This window comes from Antedon bifida, chromosome 1, assembly GCF_963402885.1.
Source record: "Antedon bifida chromosome 1, ecAntBifi1.1, whole genome shotgun sequence".
Classification (NCBI taxonomy): Eukaryota; Metazoa; Echinodermata; class Crinoidea; order Comatulida; family Antedonidae; genus Antedon; species Antedon bifida.
In genome coordinates this window covers 16,749,492-16,771,665 of record NC_136226.1, presented here as the reverse complement: position 1 = coordinate 16,771,665, position 22,174 = coordinate 16,749,492, and the positions used below count along the sequence as shown (strand labels likewise).

The 22,174-nt window shown below is 34.3% G+C and overlaps 1 protein-coding gene across 1 annotated transcript; it reads right to left on the bottom strand.

The window, feature by feature from the left end:
* Positions 1 to 8,681: 8,681 nt before the first annotated feature.
* LOC144835044 (G-protein coupled receptor GRL101-like) lies at positions 8,682 to 13,675 on the bottom strand. The gene is made up of 10 exons (XM_078690059.1): positions 13,568 to 13,675; positions 13,099 to 13,225; positions 12,702 to 12,773; positions 12,505 to 12,576; positions 12,052 to 12,123; positions 11,716 to 11,787; positions 11,535 to 11,606; positions 11,235 to 11,309; positions 10,464 to 10,535; positions 8,682 to 10,047 (listed from the first exon to the last, which is right to left on the bottom strand). Exons 1-10 carry the CDS (start codon positions 13,638 to 13,640, stop codon positions 9,036 to 9,038), a joined length of 1,719 nt encoding a protein of 572 aa, XP_078546185.1. The 5' UTR covers positions 13,641 to 13,675; the 3' UTR covers positions 8,682 to 9,035.
* Between the last annotated feature and the right edge of the window lie 8,499 nt (positions 13,676 to 22,174).

The window sequence follows — 22,174 nt, the reverse complement described above, 5'->3', positions numbered from 1 at the left end:
GTTCGCAGATTTCAATCTTACCCACAACACAACATAGATGAAATAAATCTGAATAGCTGGAAAGATTCATAAAACAAATAAGATTTAAAAGTGTTAACAATACTATTATTTACTATTCATAGAAGATATATTACCTTACAATACATAATTATATGTATTCATGTATTACTATTATTATTTATTTTATGTACGTATTTTTCATTTTTGTTTTCAACATCAGTATGTATACTGCCTTTATACTGTAACTTTCTATTCTGAACCACTTTACTTTATAGGAATTGTCCAGACCGCGGATCTCCGTTCAACTGTTCAAATACATTAAAAGCAAAAACAGTATGGCAGCCTATTGTCATCAGGTTACTTACAGTTTCTTTAACTTTATCAATTCTTCAAAAGTCTTTTCTCTGTAATGCTCTAAACTGTTGCCTTTTATGCTCCTAAATAAATAAAACAGTAAAAGTTAGAATAATATCTCCATGGAATACTAGGCCCCTACCAATAAACAAAGAGCTTTGTTTGAAACTTAAAAGAAAATGATTTTATTAAATAGGCAAATGAAAATTCTTATACAAAATATTCTTTTAAGTTGTAAGAACCAATTTAAGTTTGAGCGAAATGAAAACTAAAAAATAATGGACAAATGAGAGAGAAGGACTTGCATCGGCCTCGTTTGAAATGTAAAATATCTCTTGCCGACATCGCATACTTCTCCATAAGTAAGCAACGTCTATTTATCTGCGCATGCGCCGTAAAGTTGACTATTTAAGAACAGGAATCGCGGTTGGAGAGTTTGATTAGGCCGGTGAATTGGCTGTGAGGTAGACGACATAACCGCAGGCCAATCACCAGGAACAAACAACAAGCTCATAGCCTATTTATCTATTTAAATCAAAATTAGTGCATTACATATGACTGACACGAAATGGAAAGCATGATCAAAACATTATCTACAGTATATAGGGCCTAGTAACTTTTTGCTTTAGGAGTTTTTGCAGAAAAATATAAATAATTAAACTTCAAAAATTATACATATATTTTGATAATATTCTAAAACATTTGAAAACTACAGTCGTCATGCACACATTTAAAAAGAGCAATCAGACTGTGCATACGATTGATACATATGTACGTTTCCTTACTGACGCTATTACAATATTTCCAGTTAAATCACAATTCCATATAGATTGTCGCAGCAAGAAATATTGAGTTTTGTAAAGAGACTGTTTATTTATTTTTCATCTTACCGCTAATTGCAAGTCCTCAATTTCAATTGATGGTTGTAACCAGAGAAGAGTCAAATTTCATTCTTCCCTGGTTGTAACCATAAAAATAATTAATAGGTCCATGGTTGTAATAGGACATTAGAACTTACAAATTTAAAAGTGACGAAGCAAAAGGAGAAAATGCATTTCGATCTATGCTATTTATAGCATTGTCATCTAAATTCCTGTTAACAAATTGATAGTAATAATGATGATTACACGTAACGTACACAAATTAATAAAAAGCCTTACTGTGGCCTAATAGTGTGGCATAATTTTCTAAATCTTTTGTATATTGGCATTTTCAATATTTGGAATGATTAAATAATTTAGTGTAATGCATGCAATAACCGGTTCAGATTCATTGAATTCTATTGTAAATAGCAAGCTTATCTTTTGACCTCTGCCAATAAAATCATGTACATTATTACCTCTTCACCAGTAGGCCTAATCATGTATAATATTTTAGAAGTTATATAGTTCGAAGTATAGAATTTGAATTAAACATCAATAAATGGAAGTGAAGTCAATAAAATATTTTCTTTCTCGGACATTGCAGTGACAAAGCTATCGCATGTTTTTACCCAATTTAGATCAATGATTATAATAAAATTGTATAGACGTATTAAATAAAGTATTGTAACGGTAACGATATAAAGAAGAATTATAAATAATATCAAATATTTGTCATCAATTGGTAGTTTTATTGATCGTACGTGATACGTGCGTTAGTGCGTATAAATAACTGTCATAATATGAATGTTAATAACTACAGTCAAAATCTTACAGTTCTTCTAATAATTTCAAACCAGAAAACACATTGCCTGATAATGTCTTCATTTCGTTTCCACTTAAGTCCCTTCAAAGTAAAAACAACGTACATGTGGTTTTAATATTATGGTAGAACATGACATTTATTTTATGAGATTGTCTAAACAAGTAGTATAAGTAAGTAAATAAATGAATATGTAACATACGTACAGTTGTTTCAATCCTGTCAATTCAGAAAACATACTGTTTAGCCAACTTTGGGGTGATTTGTCAGTCTTCCTTCAAAGCAGAAACGATGTAAACAGTAATTTAAAAATTCATAGAAATTATGAAATGAAGTTAATTAAAGATTTTTTTTTAAACCACAAAATACAATGTTGTCTTTCAATATTTAGTTTCGGTCTACGGACCGGTTAAAGCAAACACATTCCAAAGTAACATTTTAAAATAGTGGTCACTCAAAGGTTCGTTTGTTCTAATCAGTACATCTATACATGTGGCTACGGCCTCCGACTTCCAATTTTTGAATTCACATATGTCTTCCCTTAAAAATCACCAAAACAGTGTTTGACAAAGAATAAAATATTTAAAAAAATAAAGCTCGCCATATTAAATAAATAATTGTTAATTTGTAAATGTAAACTGTTAATTAAAGTTAAATAAATAAACTTATGTCAGCAAAATAAAAAAAAACCAGGAAATATGAATTTATCGGTCTTTGGTCCACACCATCATCACTGCCTTTCCCTAACCTACCCACTCCTCGATATGTCGTTTGCATTAGATCCAACGGGTAAGTTCTCAACTCAACACTATACAGTCGCATGTGATAAATGTCAGATTGCGTAAACGTTGGTAAAAACAGAGTGCATGAAGTAACAAGTGGCTTTACAATACTTGTTATTTCAGGACATACATTATACAACTCATTAATGACAGATGTCGGTAAGAATACATAAAAATACTTACCGTGTTTGCGATGTTGTCAAATTACTAAATACATTACACGCTGGCTGAAGGTTTTTCCTTAAAAAAAACCCCAGGAAACATGAATTTAACGGTCTTTGGTCCACACCATCATCACTGCCTTTCCCTAACCTACCCAGTCCCCGATATGTCGTTTGCATTAGATCCAACGGGTAAGTTCTCAACTCTTTACACTATTCTATACAGTCGCATGTGATAAATGTCAAATTGCGTAAACGTTGGTAAATGTTACATAAAATACTTACGCTTCTAATTTACTGACGCGATTACCACTCAAATTCCTTCTAAGTAAAAAGAGAGTGCATAGTAACAAGGCATGGTTTTACAATACTGGACAAATTGTACACTATAGGCCTACGTAATACGTATACTATAAGATGTCAGTAATAATACAGAAAAATACTTACAATGTTTTCAATGCTGTCAAATCATCAAATACATTGTCTGGCAATGTATTTATATGGTTTTTACTCAAATCCCTTAAAAGTAAAACAAAATGCACAGTATGATTAAATGGTCTTATAATACTTGTTATTTATCAAATTAAGAAATTACAAATAGGAACAGATGCATCTCTTAAACTAGAAAGCACATCTCCTGCCAATACACCTATTTGGCTGGCACTCAAAGCCCTTTAAATTTAAACAATACATACGAAAGTTGTTTTAAAATACGTGTTATTCATTGAAATTATTAAATGACGATTTATTTATCCTTATTTATTACCGGTATGGTATTGTATAATAACGTAAAATGAATGTTACATAAAAATATAAACAATTTTTCAAAGTAGTTATTTGGTTATTACTCAAATCCCTTCATAATTAAAAAAAAACCAAAAAAACATACATAGTAACACTGCTTTGATTTTTTATTATAGGTTGTCTAAACGGAAAGTAAAATGTATAATAGAAAATAATTACAGTGTTTTCAATGCTGTCAAATCATCAAAGACATTGGCGGAAAGTGTATTTATTTGGTTATCACTCAAATCTCTTTAAAGTAAAAAAAAACATGAACAGTGAGATTAGATAGTTTTAAAATACTTGTTATTTATGAAAATTATTAAATTACATTACAGTAAGTATAAAGCTAACTCCATCAGGGATGACGATGATGATGGTGATGACGACGAAGATGATAATTATAATGATGATTAAAATAAAGATCGAAACGTTGAATCATTACTTCCCTCTTGAAGTAAGTTTTACACTATGTTATGTAAACAACATAAGCATTCCATCAGTCTATTGGTTTAAGAATTTAATGTTCAATGAGATTGTATAAAAATCATTTAAAAAATGTTACAGAACAATACTTACAACTCTTCTAATGATGCCAATCCAGTAAACGCATTTTCTGGCAACCTACGTATTTGGTTAGATTTGAGCACCCTTCAAAGTAAAAACAAATGACTTACTTTTATTATTCTTATGATTCAAATTGTTTTTTTTTCTATTGTTACTACAGGCTTATGTTATCTCATCGTTTACGAAATCGCTGGGAATAGTTTTATATATTTTGTTATTGATTACGCACACTCGTAAATCGTAACGGTATTTCGTAATGGTGGACATTTTATTTAAAACATACCGTAATTTTTCTGACCTAATAATGATAGCCGTAGACGGCTATTTAATAATTTCACCAAAAAATTGTTAACAACATTATACCTACAAGCGTTGTATTTGACACTGCTCGTTGTACTCTTCCAATTCTTGCAGTTTAGAACAAAGAATATATCTTTGGTTAGACTTAGGATTACCGGAAGCAGTAGGCCTAGGCCTAACGTGACTGTACCATCGTCACAATCACAACCGCCTGGGCATGTTGCTTTATGTAAAAACAATAATATAATAGATATCAACTCAAACAATAAATTTTACAGAAGGTTAATTTCAATGAAAAAAAATTACACAACAAATACACGGTATTGGTGGAATATTTGTGTTCATGTCTATGAGGCAATAGGGAAAGATGACCGGAATGAAAATATGACATTTAATATTTAACAAATGAAAAAAAGAATGATGAGTTTTACTTTTAAGATAAACAATTGAAAGAGGGCTTAATAATAATCCCTTGAGTCGGGATAACCTGACAGACAAAAAATAAATAAAAAATACGATGTTATTTTGTGCAACAATAATTTATTTCCTCCAAAATACACAAAATGACAAAATATATAAAAATGACGTACAGGAAGAGGGCAGACAACTGAGAAACAAGTTCCTATTACTCAAAAGGTTTTAACGGTTATTTGATTACATAAATTTAGTTTAGTAAAGTTTAACTTAATATGTTTTCACTTCCATTTTTACCTAGTGTAGTTGCTGAAAGAAATGTATAGATTGCTAATTTAAATAGATTTACGTAATGTAACGAAATGTATTGTAACTCAATATTATAACAGATTAAGACAGAAGAAGAATATTATATCTAAATACAAAAGTTAATGACAAAAACAAAGATCGACGTTTCGGTACCATCACATTTAAATAAAAAGCAAATAATAATCTTACATTCTCTAATCACCCAAAAAGTTTGACATGACATGCTCTGAGGGCTAATTTAGTAATTAGCTCCTCCTACAAAAGTAAATACACATTTTGCTTTGATGGAAATATTGTACTCCAGAATAATTACATGCATACATAGACATTAATTTAAATCATACCTGAAGTATTATTGCAGTAGTAAGCAAACGTTGCAGACAAGATCAGTACTATTAATATTTTCAAGATGATAGTCATCCTCGCGTTACGCAGTTCTATTCTCGTCTGTTGATAAAGTTCACTTAATGACGACGAGGAAAAGAAATGTATTCACTTGGTTGTCATTATCATATTATAAATAATTTACCATTTCGTTTTAGCATTGATTATAGTGTGTTAATAATTTAGATAATTTACGTCGTCGTGCATTATTGTTTTACTGTAAGTATCATCAAAGATGTTCAAAACACTAAAAATAATAGTTTTTGTTATAAAGGGGAACTTTCGATTCGGAATGATAAAAAAATAGAAAACGGTCAACGTGATTTTCAACAAGGCCATATACATGGATGCAGTCGCGTGCTCGAGTTAGTGTTTACCGACCAACCGACCGACATAGGGAGCTGTAGAGTCGCGTTGCACGCGACTAATAAAAAATTAAATGTACCTGTGAATAGAAACTAAACTATCTAGATAGTCAACTTAGATTCTGGATGATCTGAATACTTTTTATGTCAGGTTTGAACAATGTGACTTCTCAGATATACGGAAAAAAACAAAATGAAAATATTATGGGATGAAGAAGGAAATAACAATATTCAAATTAACATAACTGATGTGGAGAAAACCCTTAAAAAGGTCAAGTCCAAGAAAGGCACAGGGCCAGATTTAATCTTAAGTTCTAAAGACTTGTTATTTTCAATTGAAGTATATTTTTCATTACCTATTTCAGTGGTCGGTTGATGTATGCCGTGTATCGAAACTTGCCATTATCATACTGATTCCAAAAAAATGATAAATGTACTGTTTGTAACGATTATAGGTCAGTGGCATGGACAGCCATCCCCATGAAATGTTTTCAGCAAATTATAAAAAATACATTAAATAATGAGACGAATGGTATGATTAATAGCAATCAATTTGCTTAGAGCAAAAAGGGGAGTAGTTGACGCTGCTATGACGCTCACGCAAAAGGTGTATGGTCGTCTTATATATCCAAATATTATTTTTAATTTTTTCTGCAGCATTCAATACGATCCAGCCTCGTTTACTTACTGATATTACAATTAGGAATAAATCCACAATTTAACCAAACAAATTAAACACAGATTGTCAAATGTAGGTGTAGTGTGTCAAAGCAGTTAACTTGTAATACGGGTGCACCACAAGGATGCGTTCTTTCACCCTTATTACTTTTTTCATTATATTCTTCAGATTTTTACAGTAATATTGATCCAAGTAAATAATTTACAGTTTGCAGATAACACTTGCCTAATTGATTTAATTTCAAATAATAACACATCCTTGTTTAATGAATATGTTGAATCAATTATAGTTTGATGTAGACCTAAACAAAAGTGTCTTGAATTAAATGTTTTATTCCTCTGTCGTTCAATAAATCCTTTCGTATTGTATTGTTATTTGGTTTTCTCATATCAATGTTAACAGCAAAAGTCAAATTAAAAAAAAAAATGTAAATAAGGCAAAGTTATCGGTGTCGAAGTGAAATCTCTAAATGATATGTTTATGTTGAAAATTAAAAAAGACTCAACCTACCCATTAAACTCATATAATTATTATTAGCAGATCAGGAAAGGCTAGACTGACACAGAAAGCAATTTCCACAAACCGTTTCAGATGTTCAACACTGTACATGGCATGCCATTTATTTAATCAAAACTTTAAAAGATAGTAACTTGTATTCGTTTATTTAAATATTTATCACTTTGTCTTACTTGATGATCTACTATGGTACAAAACATATCTCAAAATTGTAAAATGTTGACAATAAAGTAGACCTGTATTGTATCTAAACATAAAAGTCTTTAAACACCGGTGCTTTAAACATACTATCTCATCACATCATTGGTAGAGTTGTAATGATATCATACATATGTCTAAGATTTATCTCCAGGATTAAATCATCTGACCTTACAATTCAACTAGGGGACACTATCCGATCTAGATAAAATCTGAGTTTTATGCCAAAACGGAATATAAAATTGATGCTCATAAAGTCGTTTTTTCATTGACGAATATCTCTTGTATATGAATAAATGTGATTTTTTTCTTAGCTTTAAGTCATGGCCTAACATCTTTCTGGAACAGTTTCTACACAGCGGCAGCGTAACCCGTGTGGATAAGAAAACTGTTTTTTTTCGTACCATCTCGTTGTAGATCAAATTGATATGAAGTCATAATTTTAACGGAACATTCGAATTGAGGATGAATAATATAAAACAGATACTTAGGCAGATTGATCTCTCGAATCGAAAGCTCCTTTCTCTGAACTTATTTTAAGGATCCGGTATTAAATTATGATGCTTGCAAAGTTGATTTATAAGCCAACCTATGACATCACAAATATACCGCAATTATAGACCTACGTGTTAATATTGGACTCATACATAATGTATTACCTTTAGCATTGCTTTTAGTACTTTTAAAAAATGTATGAACAATTACATCAACAGACCAGCAAAGTATATCCTACCTGAACAGACATTATGCATTACTAATAATAAGATGACGAGTTTGTTGAACCAAGGAAGAGTGAAATTTCACTCTTCCTTGGTTTAACTGAGTGACTACAGAATCGGGTGCCTATACTGTCTGATGAATATTCTTCTTGAAAAGGCGTGAGTGCTCCATCGCAAGTGCTATCAAATGACATTATAATTCAACAAGAACAATAAAATCGTTGTATCGTAACGATTATATTTTCATTATTAATCAGGACGTCATTTGATTTATTTTAATCCAAGACTGTGTCTATTGTTATTCTAGGATGGAAAGTTATATAATTTTTATTGTTTTCTGTGTAAAAAATATATTTAGTTTGTCGTCATTCGGTATCGTCCTTAGTAATAGTGCATCAGCAGTGTGACAGAACAAACAAGTTAATAAAAATACATTTCACAGAAAGTTTGTAGATAAAAGGAGAATTTATTTGGTAACTCGTGACAAATAAAATCGCTCATGATAGTAATACAATGAATAGTAAAGTTATATAATACAGAAAATATTTATAAAAAAAAACACCATATACAAAAACAGGCGAGAGATCAGAGATCAACAATGATGTAATAGTAAAGTTAGATTGTCGTACACCATGTGTTTCCAAAAGGAAATAAAGTATGGTTGAGAATGTCTCGATGGTTAGCTATATGCTACAAACCGCATTCTGAAATGCTAGGCAAGTAAAGATGGAACTCTGGAGCAAAAATCGCATCTCTTAGGCCTACTTAAAACTTAGCAAAAAGCATTGTTTCATTTTTTTATTTACTTCATAACTGCGATATTATAGTGTCGATTGCATGCTAGATTTTGTACACGTGCACATATAGAAAAGTGTGTAAAGATACGGGTTGATTGTCGAGTTAATAGTAATGATGAAAGTTGCCGTCCAAACATATATTTCATCAGGAATCCTCCAAGTCTCTGTTTCTGAACAAATCCCCATTAGTATGATAGGAAACCAGCAACAGAAATCAGTGAAGACTATTAAAGAAAATTTTCTAGCCCTTCTAATTTGTTCTTCCCTTCGTTTTATGCTTTTGATAGTGGCTCCTAATCTCTTAACAGAGAAAAAAATTGTGAGGTAACTTACTGCAATAACAATAAAACCTAAACCATTAAATGCAATATTAATTCCGATGGCATACTCCCAGCCTGGCCATCGACTTCTTGTTAGTGGTAGTGCAAGGCACACACTGTCCTTTCCATAATAGTTCTCACCAAAATACGATATATCGACGAAACTTAGTCTGTTTAGTACTGGAAGAAAACTGAGAACAATCCAAACTAGCCAACTAATTCCGATAATGATTCTACATTTTGTACGGTTGAGGCGTTTGGTAGTGAATGGATTGGTGATGTTTACAGCGCGATCAATGCTCAATATCATCAGTGTAAACACTGAACATTCACCAGAGAGAGTAGAAATAGCTCCGGCAAAACTACAAACAAAGCTGTTTTTCCAATCTCTTGCAACTTCAGAATATCTTCCTCTGTAATGTATATCCGCACTTGAAATAATTATTAAATACACTGCCATCAGCAGGTCAGACACGGCAAGATTAGTGATAAGTATGTTCTGTACTTTATTGAACTCATTTTTACTGTTATCCTTTCTTAACCTTCGTGCAACAATAACCACTACATTTCCGATGACAGATAATATTCCAATAACCAACATTAAAATGCCTAGAACTTCTTTTTTTAATAAGTCTTCACATGAAGAAAACACGTCTTTTGGTTCGCAGATTTCAATCTTACCAACAAGGCAACAGAGGCGAAAAAAATTTGAATACCTGTAAAAGATAAACACTAAATGTGATACAAAACAAATCAGAAAAGGAAAATAGCTATGGCGATAAAGCCAAGTCCTCGGTCTGTTTAAATCTGTTCAATTGTATACCAGAAAGACTAATTGATATTTAAATAAACATGCCTTCAAATATTGTTATACTAAAATGTCTGACATCTTAAAACCAACTTATCTGTTATGAAAAAAAAAGTATTTAGAATACATGACTGTCGAGACAATTAGATGTCGACACTGTACTAATTTTAACGTAAGAATACTTTATATTTTGTTTATAGGTCTACAAAATTGGTACTGGTAATGTTTTTATATAAAGGCCTAAAATGATGTCATTCCATAAAGACACGAAATATATGCGCATTTTTCAAATATATGGACGAGTGTATCCGTGAAATTACTTACAGTCTTCTTAAGTTTATCAATTCTTCAAAAGTGTTATCTCTGTAAATCTGTAAAGGATTTCCTTCTAGTCTCCTAGAACATTAAGTAAAACAATAAGAAAGAAAGATAGTAAAAAAAATGATAATAATAATGTGTCGGCATAGACGAGATATGACGATGATAGGGAAGGAAGGAATCGAAGTAAAGAATTCAATACATATGGACGTTGAATTTAGAGATTTTTTTAGAGGATAGTTTCTCGGATGTTTTTAAGCTTGTTCATTTGTCCTCATATTTTCATATTTATGTTAAGCTTGGACGCAACGCATGGACGACGTAAGCACGCCACAAGTTGTTTCATTTTCAGCAATCACGACGCGATGGATCATCCGAACTGTTGCCTGTGATTGATCAACTCACTATACTTTTTTTGGTATGACAGTTTCGTCTTTACTTCATCTGTTCGTCACAACAACAAAAAACAGGTCAACTGATGAAGTCAAGCTGAGCTTGGTGAACCTGTCTTAAATTTAGTTTAACATTGGTTTATAATTTAATAATCTATTACTGCAATGGAACCAGCTTTAGGCCTACATTTAGACTAAATTTAGTTTTGAAAGCATGGTATTTACAATAACAATTTAACCACTTTCAATGTAGTACTGTATTAAAATGAGTGATCAGTATTCGAAATAGCGTACTATGCGATTTTAACGTATACGATTAAGGCAATCAGGGTTAGATTTCCTTGGTATGATAAAGTTTTCACATAAGAAGGCAACTGTTACTTACAAAATTGAAAGTGATGAACAGAAATAAGAAAATGCACCTGGTTCTATGGTAGTTATAGCGTTTTTATCTAAATTTCTATTTAAAAAAAAACATGTGAAATTAAGTTACATTATTTCATTCATTCTCAGAGACACGGTTACGGTAAATGCTTAGATTAGATAAAATTAAAGAATATTAAAATAAATTAGCTCTGCCAGTTATGTTACTCGGTTAGCCTGTCGTTATGAACTATAATATCATTAAAAATAAAAACAATTCAGCAACATAATTTTTCCGCCAATACAATATAAATATACTTACAGTGTCTCCAGCGCAGTCAAACCGTCAAACATATTGGACGTCAATGTAGTTATATTTTTAACCTTCAAATTCCTTTAAAATACAAACAATACTATACAGTGAGATTGTCTAAGAGTGTAACATTTAGTATTATCCCTATGCCTTTCTTTATAATTGAAAAAAAAATGAAAAAAATACATACAGTTCTTTCAATGCTGTCAAACCAACAAATAACTTGTCCGGAAATGTATTTAGTTGATTAGCTTTCAAAACCCTGGAAAGTAAATACAATAAAAGAATATAATGATATATTGTAGTATAACAACTGAAACTTCTAGACATTCTCAAACGTACTTTATTTCTTATTGGAAACACCGCAAACCGAACTTTATATTATTTTGAAATGGAGAATAATTTGATGCTTGATACTTTACCAAATTATTTGTTGGAGATAAGTGTGTAAATCTCAACGCCTTCTGTTGTGAACAGTAAAGAAAGATATTTAAATCAAATAAAGCAATTACATAGAATTACTTACAATTTGTCCAATGATGTCAATCCGAAAAACACACAGACTGGCAACGTTCTTATTTGTTGAACTCTCAAATTCCTACAAATTACAACAATACTGTACAATCAAAAACGGCCCTCTATCTCATTTTGTATTGTGCATGGCTCGGAATTTGATGATGGAATTAAAACATGGTTATTTGTTGTTTTGTTGTTTCTAGACTTGCCCCAAGTCTGTAATTACAATCTTTATGTCGATTTTTGATTAAGCTGAAATATACGGTCGAGGAAACACCATGTGTGCCAAAATATTTCTCTTTTTACCAATAATAAGTCGAAATGCCGTCTAGAACCTAGACTAACTTATCTCAAATTACTGGTTATGATATGATACATTAGCCTATACGGTACATTACGGAGTTATTATGCGATTGGTTAAACGACTGTACTGTAAATTAAGGTTAATGAGAAAAATACTTGCAATTCTTTTAATGCCCTCAAACCAGAAAACACATTGTCCGGGAGTGCCGTTATTTTGTTAGCCCTCAAAATCCTTCAAAGCGAAAAAAAAACAAACAATAATACAATACTTTTTATTTTTGATGGGATGAAGAATTTAAGTCATGTGATTGTTTAATAAACGAAAGAAGTAAATTAGTATTTTAGAAAAATACTTACAGTCCTTGCAATGCCGTAAACTCAGAAAACACATTGGATGGAAATGTACCTATTTGGGTAGTTCTCAAATCCCTTTAAAGTAAAAAGAGGTAAAAAAATACTATAAAAGAGAGTGATTTATATTGCCAACTTTACTTTATTCTTATAACTTCAAATCAAAATGTGTGTTTGCGTCGCCGTATGCTGTCCATTACTGTATATATCGGTTACAATATCGCTTGTATAACCGATAGATGAGATCATGGAGTAATAATTATGAGAACCACTATCGTTTTCACGAAATTTCAACTCTACGGATATTTGTTAATAAAATCTTTGTCATAAATACAATAATAATGTGTTGAGTGGGCGGCCAGACATCTATTGCGCAAACGAGTTAATTTATACTTTTACTTACAAGTGTTTTATTGGACAAGTAGCGTTATAATCGGCCAATTCTGTCAGTAACGTAGAGCTATTTCTACACACGACTGAGCCTGAACCATTTACACAAGTATTGTCGCAATCGACTGGACATTTCGCTTCTGTCAAAGCATAAAAAACGACATGACGCCAAAAGTAAGTTAACTACACTCCTTCGTCGGTACATAATGCACAACTTGGGATTTCACTATATTTTTGGTACACGTCAAGAGTCCTACAATCCAATCCATCTGACGCAAAACTAGCTGCTACAACAGGACTAAAGCTGATGTTTACCAGTAAAGACCTGAATGTTTTTCATTTAACATGACATCGTATATGCTAACCTAAGCCAACGTAACCCGAAATAATTACATAATTATAATAAAACATTTTAAGTTTGGAAATTTACTTCATTAAATAAGCTATTGTACTTATAATTCAAATAACAAAATCAATCTTACCACAAACACTGCTGCAGTAAGAAAATGGTAAACTCAAGATTACTACGATTACGATTTTAAAGATGGTAGACATCTTTGGTATACAATTATGAAAACGTTGTCGAAATAAACGTTTACAACCTAGGGTTCATCATCAATGAGCATTATATCTCTAGTAACATGTTTTTGTCTTGTCTTCATAAAGAATTAATATTTCTTATAGCATTGATTTTAGTCGCTTTAATAATTAAGATAAATTACTTAACCAGACATTAGGATTGTTTGTTGATAGCATTCGATTTAGATCTCAGAAATATCATACTATCTCTGCACATCCTGTGGCAAAAAATATAGTCTGTGCCAATGAAATTCTTTAAAAACTTGAAACTATTATTGATGATGAACTAGATCCTAATTTGTGTATATACCGTTCTTGTAATGGTGTATATGAGGATGTTTGTACGTGATTATAATTGATTATTGTTATTAAAGAACCATTATCATGGGGGAAATCGATGTTTTTGGTGTAGGCCTAAATAATTCAACAATTTAAGGATTTATAATTGTTTTGAAAAGAGAGACAGAAATGTAATTGTAATGTGTTTGATTTGTACAGGTATAGATCATATCTCTCCAAACATTCAAATAGTATACATTACCAAGAAGGTTATTCGGTATTTAGATATGAGTATTAAATGAATATGGTACAGATACCGTACGAAAGATAACTGCTTGAGCAAGAACATCGTGGAACGTATAGGTCTATAATTAGTAATTGTTATTGATAGATTGAATTCATATCTACAATTTCAACTCCTTTCCATAAAAATAATATAATATACTGTAATAAGTAAACTAAATTAACGGCTTCACCTTCTTTATCCTTATGAGTAGATACAGAATAGGTATATTTTGTACACCTTGCATTATTAAATTATCCATTCGCAAGTTAAATATTTTATTTATATTTCTTAAACTTACTACTTAAATAAACATTTCTTTTGTTTTAAATATGATCTATCGAATGCACTGCGCAAAGTTTCCCTGAAATAATAATAATGTTTCAGTTCCCACCGAGATGCACACACACAATATTATTGTATTAATTAGGCTACTAACACATAGTAGAACTCAATGACTTCCATGATCTACATTTTGATACAAATTTTATTGTATTCTATCACTTCTTGATCAAGTAAAAATTAGTGAAGTAAAGTAATGTGCGATTTACCCAATTTAAAAAAAATTTTTTTTTTTTGATTTTTTGATTTTCACATCTTTTATAAATACAAAAAAACACATTTAAACAAAAGCAAAATTACAATAAAAAAGGCAAAGTAAGAAAATAATAAAGCACCCATAACCCACTACCCCCTTAAGCAAGCTCTACAAGTTTTTTTACTCTGTTTAATATGAACTTAAGGCTTTTAAAATACGCCGTGGTTAGGATTCCGGCACCGGAACTCAACTGCCCACCGTTAGGGAATCCGACACGCTATTGCGCATGCCCCGAGCTCTGGGAAGTGAATTATAGCTTGCACTAATAGTGCCACACCACACCATGGAGAGTCGGAGTGTTATAGGGATTTACTGTAGCCTAGATAGTCGTTGCGCGGGGGAGAGAGCGATGGGATGAAACTTGGCCTATGTCATACATGAATTAATAATAATTATAATGATATTAATAAGTATCAGTATCTATCTAAGATTTAAGAATCGTAATGCTGTTTTTAGCGTTGCGACCCTGACTTCCCGAACAGTTTTTTCACATCCACGCGGTGGCTGCCGTCAACAAATCAACTTGTGATTGCATTTTGTTATGTACAGTATAATGCGTTATGAAAAATCATAAAACTAGTCATGTAATTATATAATTCATAATGATATGAAGTTTATATATGAATGAAGCAACCACTTTTTAATTACAAAATAAATACTATAGGCCCACTGGTCACGTCTAACTGGTAGCCCTAGCCTAGATTAGTGGATCCCATATTAGTAGGCATCTATAAGGCTAGTTAATCATTAATTAATAAAAAAAGGGACAGAAATTACAGATCAAGACATGATTTTGATGAGGATTGAAGAATTTTATGAAGAACTCTATCAAAGCAGCCAGTCAGTGGACCTTCAAGTATCCATATACTCGGAAGAAATTCCAGACATCACATATTGGGAGGTGCAGCATGCAGTCAAAAACATGAAACGAGGGAAAGCACCAGGACCAGATAACATTTCAATTGACACAATCAAAGAGGGGGAGGACGTCATTGCTAAGGAGCTGGCGAAGCTATACACAGCTTGCTTACATCAGGGGAAAGTGCCAGAGAAGTGGAAAGAATCTAACATGATCATCCTTTTTAAGAAAGGGGACAAGAGGGATCTCAAAAACTACAGACCTATTAGTCTTCTTTCAAACATATACAAGTTGTTTACAAGAATCCTGACAAATCGAATGGAAAATTTACTTGATAGCCACCAACCCAGAGAACAAGCAGGGTTTAGGAGTGGTTTTTCTACCATGGATCATATTCATACACTGAACCAGCTCAAAGAAAAATGCCAAGAATACAACAAACCACTTTGTATGGCCTTCATAGACTATGAAAAGGCATTTGATTCGGTGGAGACACAGTCAGTTCTAAAAGCTCTGCAAGATCAGGGAATTCATTATAAGTACATTAACCTACTCAAAGACATCTACACCAACTGCACTACCACAGCTACGATGCACAAACCAAGCGAGAAAATCCACATAAAGAAGGGTGTCCGACAAGGCGATACAATTTCACCTAAACTGTTTACAGCTTGTTTGGAAGGCATATTTCGCTCACTGGAATGGGAGGATAAAGGAGTGAATATCAATGGAGAAAAATTTAATCATTTGAGGTTTGCAGATGACATTGTTGTCCTAGGAGAGCAAATCAGTGAAGTGGAGGATATGCTTAAAGACCTTGCAAATGCCAGCAAATGCTGTGGATTGAAAATGAATATGAAGAAAACAAAAGTTATGGCAAATTCCATGGTACCTCATGGTTCTATGACTGTTAATGGCAATAAAATTGATGAAGTAAATGAATATATCTATCTGGGGCAGAGATTTAGCCTGAGAGAAAAGAATCAAGAACAGGAGATAAAGAGGAGAATCAGATTGGGCTGGTGCCAATTGTAATGTTGTGTAATAAATACGAATGAATAGGACACGATTTTGGGAGAGTTACTATTCTTTGCTTTATTACTAGCAACAACAACCTATGGTGTGCCAAACGCGACACAACTAACTATGGTGTGCCAAACACGACACTACATCCCTCCATCTTTTACATAAAAACTAGAAAAATAAACTTTAAACACAATAACTTTAAAAACAATAACTTCAAACAATTCGGTTGCCAAGCATTGACAATCTGCGGTGTTATAGAAATGTTATTATGAGTTCAGATTTGTAATTATCAGTGCTGATCATTATTAATACTATCAGAGTTACGATTAACTTATGGAACATAGTCTTTGAGATAAACTGGTGGCTGTCGAACTCTTTGAGGATTGCGCCTTGCATTATTTGTTGTTATGGGATGTTTTCCGGGAGAATCATCATCTGTGAGATAGTCGTCTTCGCTGTCTGTATTTGTGTTTGCGACATGATTGTTGAGAAGTTTGAAGAATGATGAGTTTCGAGTGATCCCGTGCTGTCCTCGCATTGCGGTAATCATTGTTCCGTTTGTTTTAGTTACCTTGTATGGTTTAGTTTTATATGGTGTTTTTGTTGATGTTAGTATGCCGCTTTCTTTTACGAGGACCATGCCACCAACTTCGATTTGTTTCTTTCGAGGTTTCTTTCGTCTTTCTGCGTAGTCCTTCATTTTTGATTTTTGAGCGTTATCTTTGTCTCTGACTGCATTCTGATTGATGCTTGATTGTTTGATTATTTCTGGGAGTCTTACTTTGAAGGTATGTCTAAAAATCAGAGATGCTGGAGGTTTGCCTGTGGTGTTGTGTGGGGTGGCTCTGTAATTTCTGAGGTATTGATTGAGTGATTGTTTATAGTTAACACCTTCGGCCACTGCGGTTTTGTAGACCTTTTTCAGATTACGCATTACTCTTTCCACCTCTCCGTTTGCTTGCGGCCATAGTGGAGTTATTTTGCGGTGATGAGTGCCAAGGTACTTCGTGAATTGAGAAAACTCGTGACTGTTGAATGGTGGTCCATTGTCGGTGCGAATTATACTGGGTATTCCAAAATTAGCGAATACTGTGTCTATCTTGGGAATAACTGTCTTTGCTGATGTTGATTTAACAACTTCCACTGTGATGAATCTGCTATAGTCATCGAGAATCACTAGAAGATGCTCGCCAGTAGGGAGGTCTTTAAAGTCAATACTAATTTCCTCCCATGGTCCGTTAGGAAGTTTCGACATCTGAAGCGGTTCATTGTGGTTCTTTTCAGTCACCGTCGCTTGACATGGTATGCAGTGTTTTACTTTTGATTCGACCATGCGGTCTATTCCGGGAAACCATATTTTTTCTCGGAGGAGTTGCTTCGTCTTTACTATGCCCTGATGTCCTTCATGGGCGATGTCTATTACTGTGTTTCTAAGTGCCTTGGGTATGACTATGCGGTGATCACGTAGGAGTATGTTGTTTTTTTGGTCGAATGTTAGCTGATTGCGAACTTTGTGCATGCACTGGAGATCGGAATGGAGGTCATCTTGATTTTTTAGAGCCTCGTGCCATTTGTTGCGAGTGATGGCCTTAATGCATGTTTGTATGAGACCATCATTTGCCGTTTCACGTCGAACTTGTTCCAGAGTAAGTGATTTAGGGATTGCGTTGTTTGTTACAAGATTGACATGTTCTTCTGCTGCGATGTCCAGTTTCGTCTTGTTGCTCATTGTAAGGCTGTGTCTTGACATATAGTCAGCCGGATTTGTATTGCCTGGTTGGTACTTCAGGGTGTAGTCGTAGGCTTGGATTTTTAATATCCATCTTTCGATACGTGGTGGTGGTTTCGATGCGGGATTATTGAATAGCGTAAGAAGCGGTTTGTGATCGGTCACTACATCGAACTCGCTGCCACATAAGTACAAGTGGAAGTGTTGGATTCCCCATATGACTCCTAGTGCTTCACGCTCTATTTGAGAGTACCTAGTTTCGACACTTGTAAGCGCGCGACTCGCGTATGCTAGCGGTTGACCGTTTTGGCTCAGTATGGCCCCGAGTCCACTTGGACTCGCGTCAGTTATGACCGTTGATTTCTTTTCTGGATCAAAGTAGGCCATGACGTGCGAGCTGGTTAGCGTTTTCTTTAGTTTGTCGAATGCCTGCTGTTCTTCTTCACCCCAGAACCATGGCGTGTTTTTGTGAGTGAGTTTTCTGAGCGGTGTTGTTATGGTAGCATAGTTTGGAATGAATCTAGCAACGTATTGTGTCATGCCTAGGAGCGATCGCGTTTGTTCTTTAGAAGTCGGTGCTGCAGCCTTTTGGAGTGAGACAATCTTTTTAGGATCTGGTGATACTCCGGTATCACTAAATATGTGTCCGTAGAATTCAACGCTGCGTTTGAAGAATTCGCACTTAGCTTTATTTAAGGTAAGGTTTTTATCTCTCAGTCTTTCCATACAGGCTTTGAGATTGTTTGCATGTTCGGCTTCAGTGTTACCAAACACTAGTATGTCATCACTTATATTTATGACTCCTTTTAGTCCACCTAGTGCAGACTGAATGACGTTTTGAAATTTTTCTGCTGCTGAACAAACTCCGAAGCTTAGTCGTTTATACCTGAAAAGGCCAACGTGTGTTGAAAAGACAGTAATGTATCGCGACTTTGGCGCTAGCATTACCTGATGATAGCCTGCGTTCATATCGATCTTTGAAAACATCACGGCTCCATTTAGTTTGCCGATTATGTCGTCGATTGTCGGTGTCACGTGTCTCTCTCTGCTTATAGCTTTGTTCGCGGCCCTCATATCCACGCAAATGCGAATTTCGTTAGGTTTCTTAGGCTTTGCTACAACAGTTATTGGTGAAATCCATGGAGTAGGTTCGTTGTCAACTGGTTCAATGATATCTAACTCCTGTAATCGTTTGAGTTCGCTTTCAACCTTCTTCCTTAAATGAAACGGTATCCTGCGATGCGATTGAGCCACAGGTTGTATATCAGTATTTATGTGTAGATTGCACATAGTGTCGTTAAGCTTACCAATACCAGTAAACCTGTCTTTGTATGTCTCAGTTATTGTGCTTTTGTTTAATACCGTTGCATCTGCGTGTTCATTCAGGTTATACGTTACTTGAATTAGGTCGAGTGCTTTCGCTGTGTTAAAACTGAGTAGCGTTTCGACTCCTTTTTCGGCTACGCTGAATGACGCTGATATTGTGTTCGTTTTATAGGTTATGTTTGCCGTGAAAGTTCCAGCTAGGCACAGTGCTTGTCGGCTTCCATAACCGAACACCTTTGGTAGCTTTTCGGTATATAGCTGTGGTTTGTGTTGTAGGCGTTTGTATGTCGACATACTCATTATATTAATAGTCGCACCGGTATCGATAATTGCGTTGACAGTGCTACCTTGAATGTTCAGATTAACTTTGGGTTGTTTTTCAGACTCAGTACCTGTAATATGGAATGAGTATTCGTCTTCGCTTGTTGTGCTATCGTTTTCGTCGTTAGACATGGTGTCAACAGCATGTGCGTTATGTTTCTGTCTACATTGTTTAGCATAATGATTCATTTTACCACAATTGTTGCATTTTTTGCCGTATGCTGGACACGTATTTTTGCCTTTGTGAGGGTACTCACCTCCGCAGTATATGCAGATTGTTGGACTTGTGCGTGATTTTCTTGGATTGCTTTCCCTTTCCTGTTGTGTGTTTTGGTATTTCTGTTTACCTTTTTTGTGTGAACGCACTGTTCTCGCGTGTTGAGTTGCGTCGGAAAAGTCACTCGCTTTGCTTTGTTTCATTTGTTCAATCTGTTCGGATGCTGCCGTTTCTGCTCGTATTTTGGATATTGCTGTGTCTAATGTTAGATTTTCTGTACGCAGTAGGCGTTGTTTAAGGCTTGGCTTATTGATTCCTATTACAATCCTATCAAGAATAAGGCTATCTTTCAAGGTACCAAACTCGCATGTCTCTGCTAGACTTTTCAGCGAGGTAACAAAGGAATCAAATTTCTCACCTTCTTTTTGAACCCTGCAGTTGAAAATATATCGTTCATACGTGATATTACGCTTCCCATCACAGAATTTCTTGAACTGTGCTAAGACTGGGCCGATCTTTGTTTTGTCAGTTTCGGCGTCCCACGTAAACGTGTTGTATGTTTCCAGGGCTCGCTGTCCGATTACCGACAGGAGTGTGGCGACTCGTGTTGCCTCGGGCTTCGCGTTGACGCCTGTCGCTGTTTCGAAATTATCAAATCTTTGCGCAAATCGACGCCAACTTTCAGCCATGTTGCCTGAATCCATGTCTAGAGGCATTGGTGCGGGTATCGTGAACGTCGCCATCCTCGTCGCCAATGTAATGTTGTGTAATAAATACGAATGAATAGGACACGATTTTGGGAGAGTTACTATTCTTTGCTTTATTACTAGCAACAACAACCTATGGTGTGCCAAACGCGACACAACTAACTATGGTGTGCCAAACACGACACTACACCAATATGGTAAACTGAGCAACATCATGAGAGGGGAAATACCGTTAAGCCTAAAAAGAAAGGTCTTTAATCAATGCGTGTTACCAACCATGACATATGGAGCTGCGACCTGGGCACTGTCAAATAAAATGGAAAAGTAAATAGCAGCAGCACAGCACAACATGGAAAGAAATATGCTCGGAATCACATATAAAGACAGAAAAACAAATGAATGGGTGAGAAAACAAACACAAGTTCAAGACATTATAAGAACTATCAAATTAAGTAAGTGGAAGTGGGCTGGACATATCAGTAGGAGAAGAGACAATAGATGGACTTCGCTAATGACATCATGGAGACCGATGGATGGGAGTAGAAATAGAGGAAGACAAAGAGTGAGATGGCGAGATGAAATAGACAAGTATTGGGGTACAGTGCAGTGGCAGGGAGCAGCTAGAGATCGTGCACTGTGGCAGAAACATGCTGAGGCTTTCGTCCAGCAGTGGACTGACAACGGCTGATGATGAGGCTAGTTCGCCGTGTGGCGCAGCTATGAAATGATCCATCGCTGTTGATAAGTATAGAGTCGCCGATTACCTCGCTCTGGGCATGCGCAATAGCGTGTCGGATTCCCTAACGCTGGGCAGTTGAGTTCCGGTGCCGGAATCCTAACCACGGCGTTTAAAATAAGGTACATTAATTTTTATTCTGCAGGCAGAAATATAATATTTTGTTAAAAAGATAAAAGAATTTGCAATAATTTCACCATTTTAGATTAATTAAATTTCCTGTTAGTTAAAAAATAAGGTTTTCAACAAATATCCATAGAGGACGGCACATGTTACAGTACACACACATATGAAGTAAATTGTCTTTCTCTTTTTTAGTCGGATTCAGTTAATATTGCCCTTACGTATACAATGTATAGGCCCTAATAATAATATGATACGGTAACTACATAAAAAAGCATCGATGGCGCCTCATATTAATGTATAGGA

Bases quoted from the DNA above. Each gene is read 5' to 3' on its own strand.
- LOC144835044 (XM_078690059.1), bottom strand. From the start codon at position 13,640: ATGTCTACCATCTTTAAAATCGTAATCGTAGTAATCTTGAGTTTACCA. The intron at 12,577-12,701 runs GTAAGTATTTTT...TTCGCTTTGAAG, and splicing joins TTTACGGCATTGCAAGGACT to GATTTTGAGGGCTAACAAAA. The intron at 12,124-12,504 runs GCAAGTATTTTT...TGTAATTTGTAG, and splicing joins TTGAGGGCATTAAAAGAATT to GAATTTGAGAGTTCAACAAA.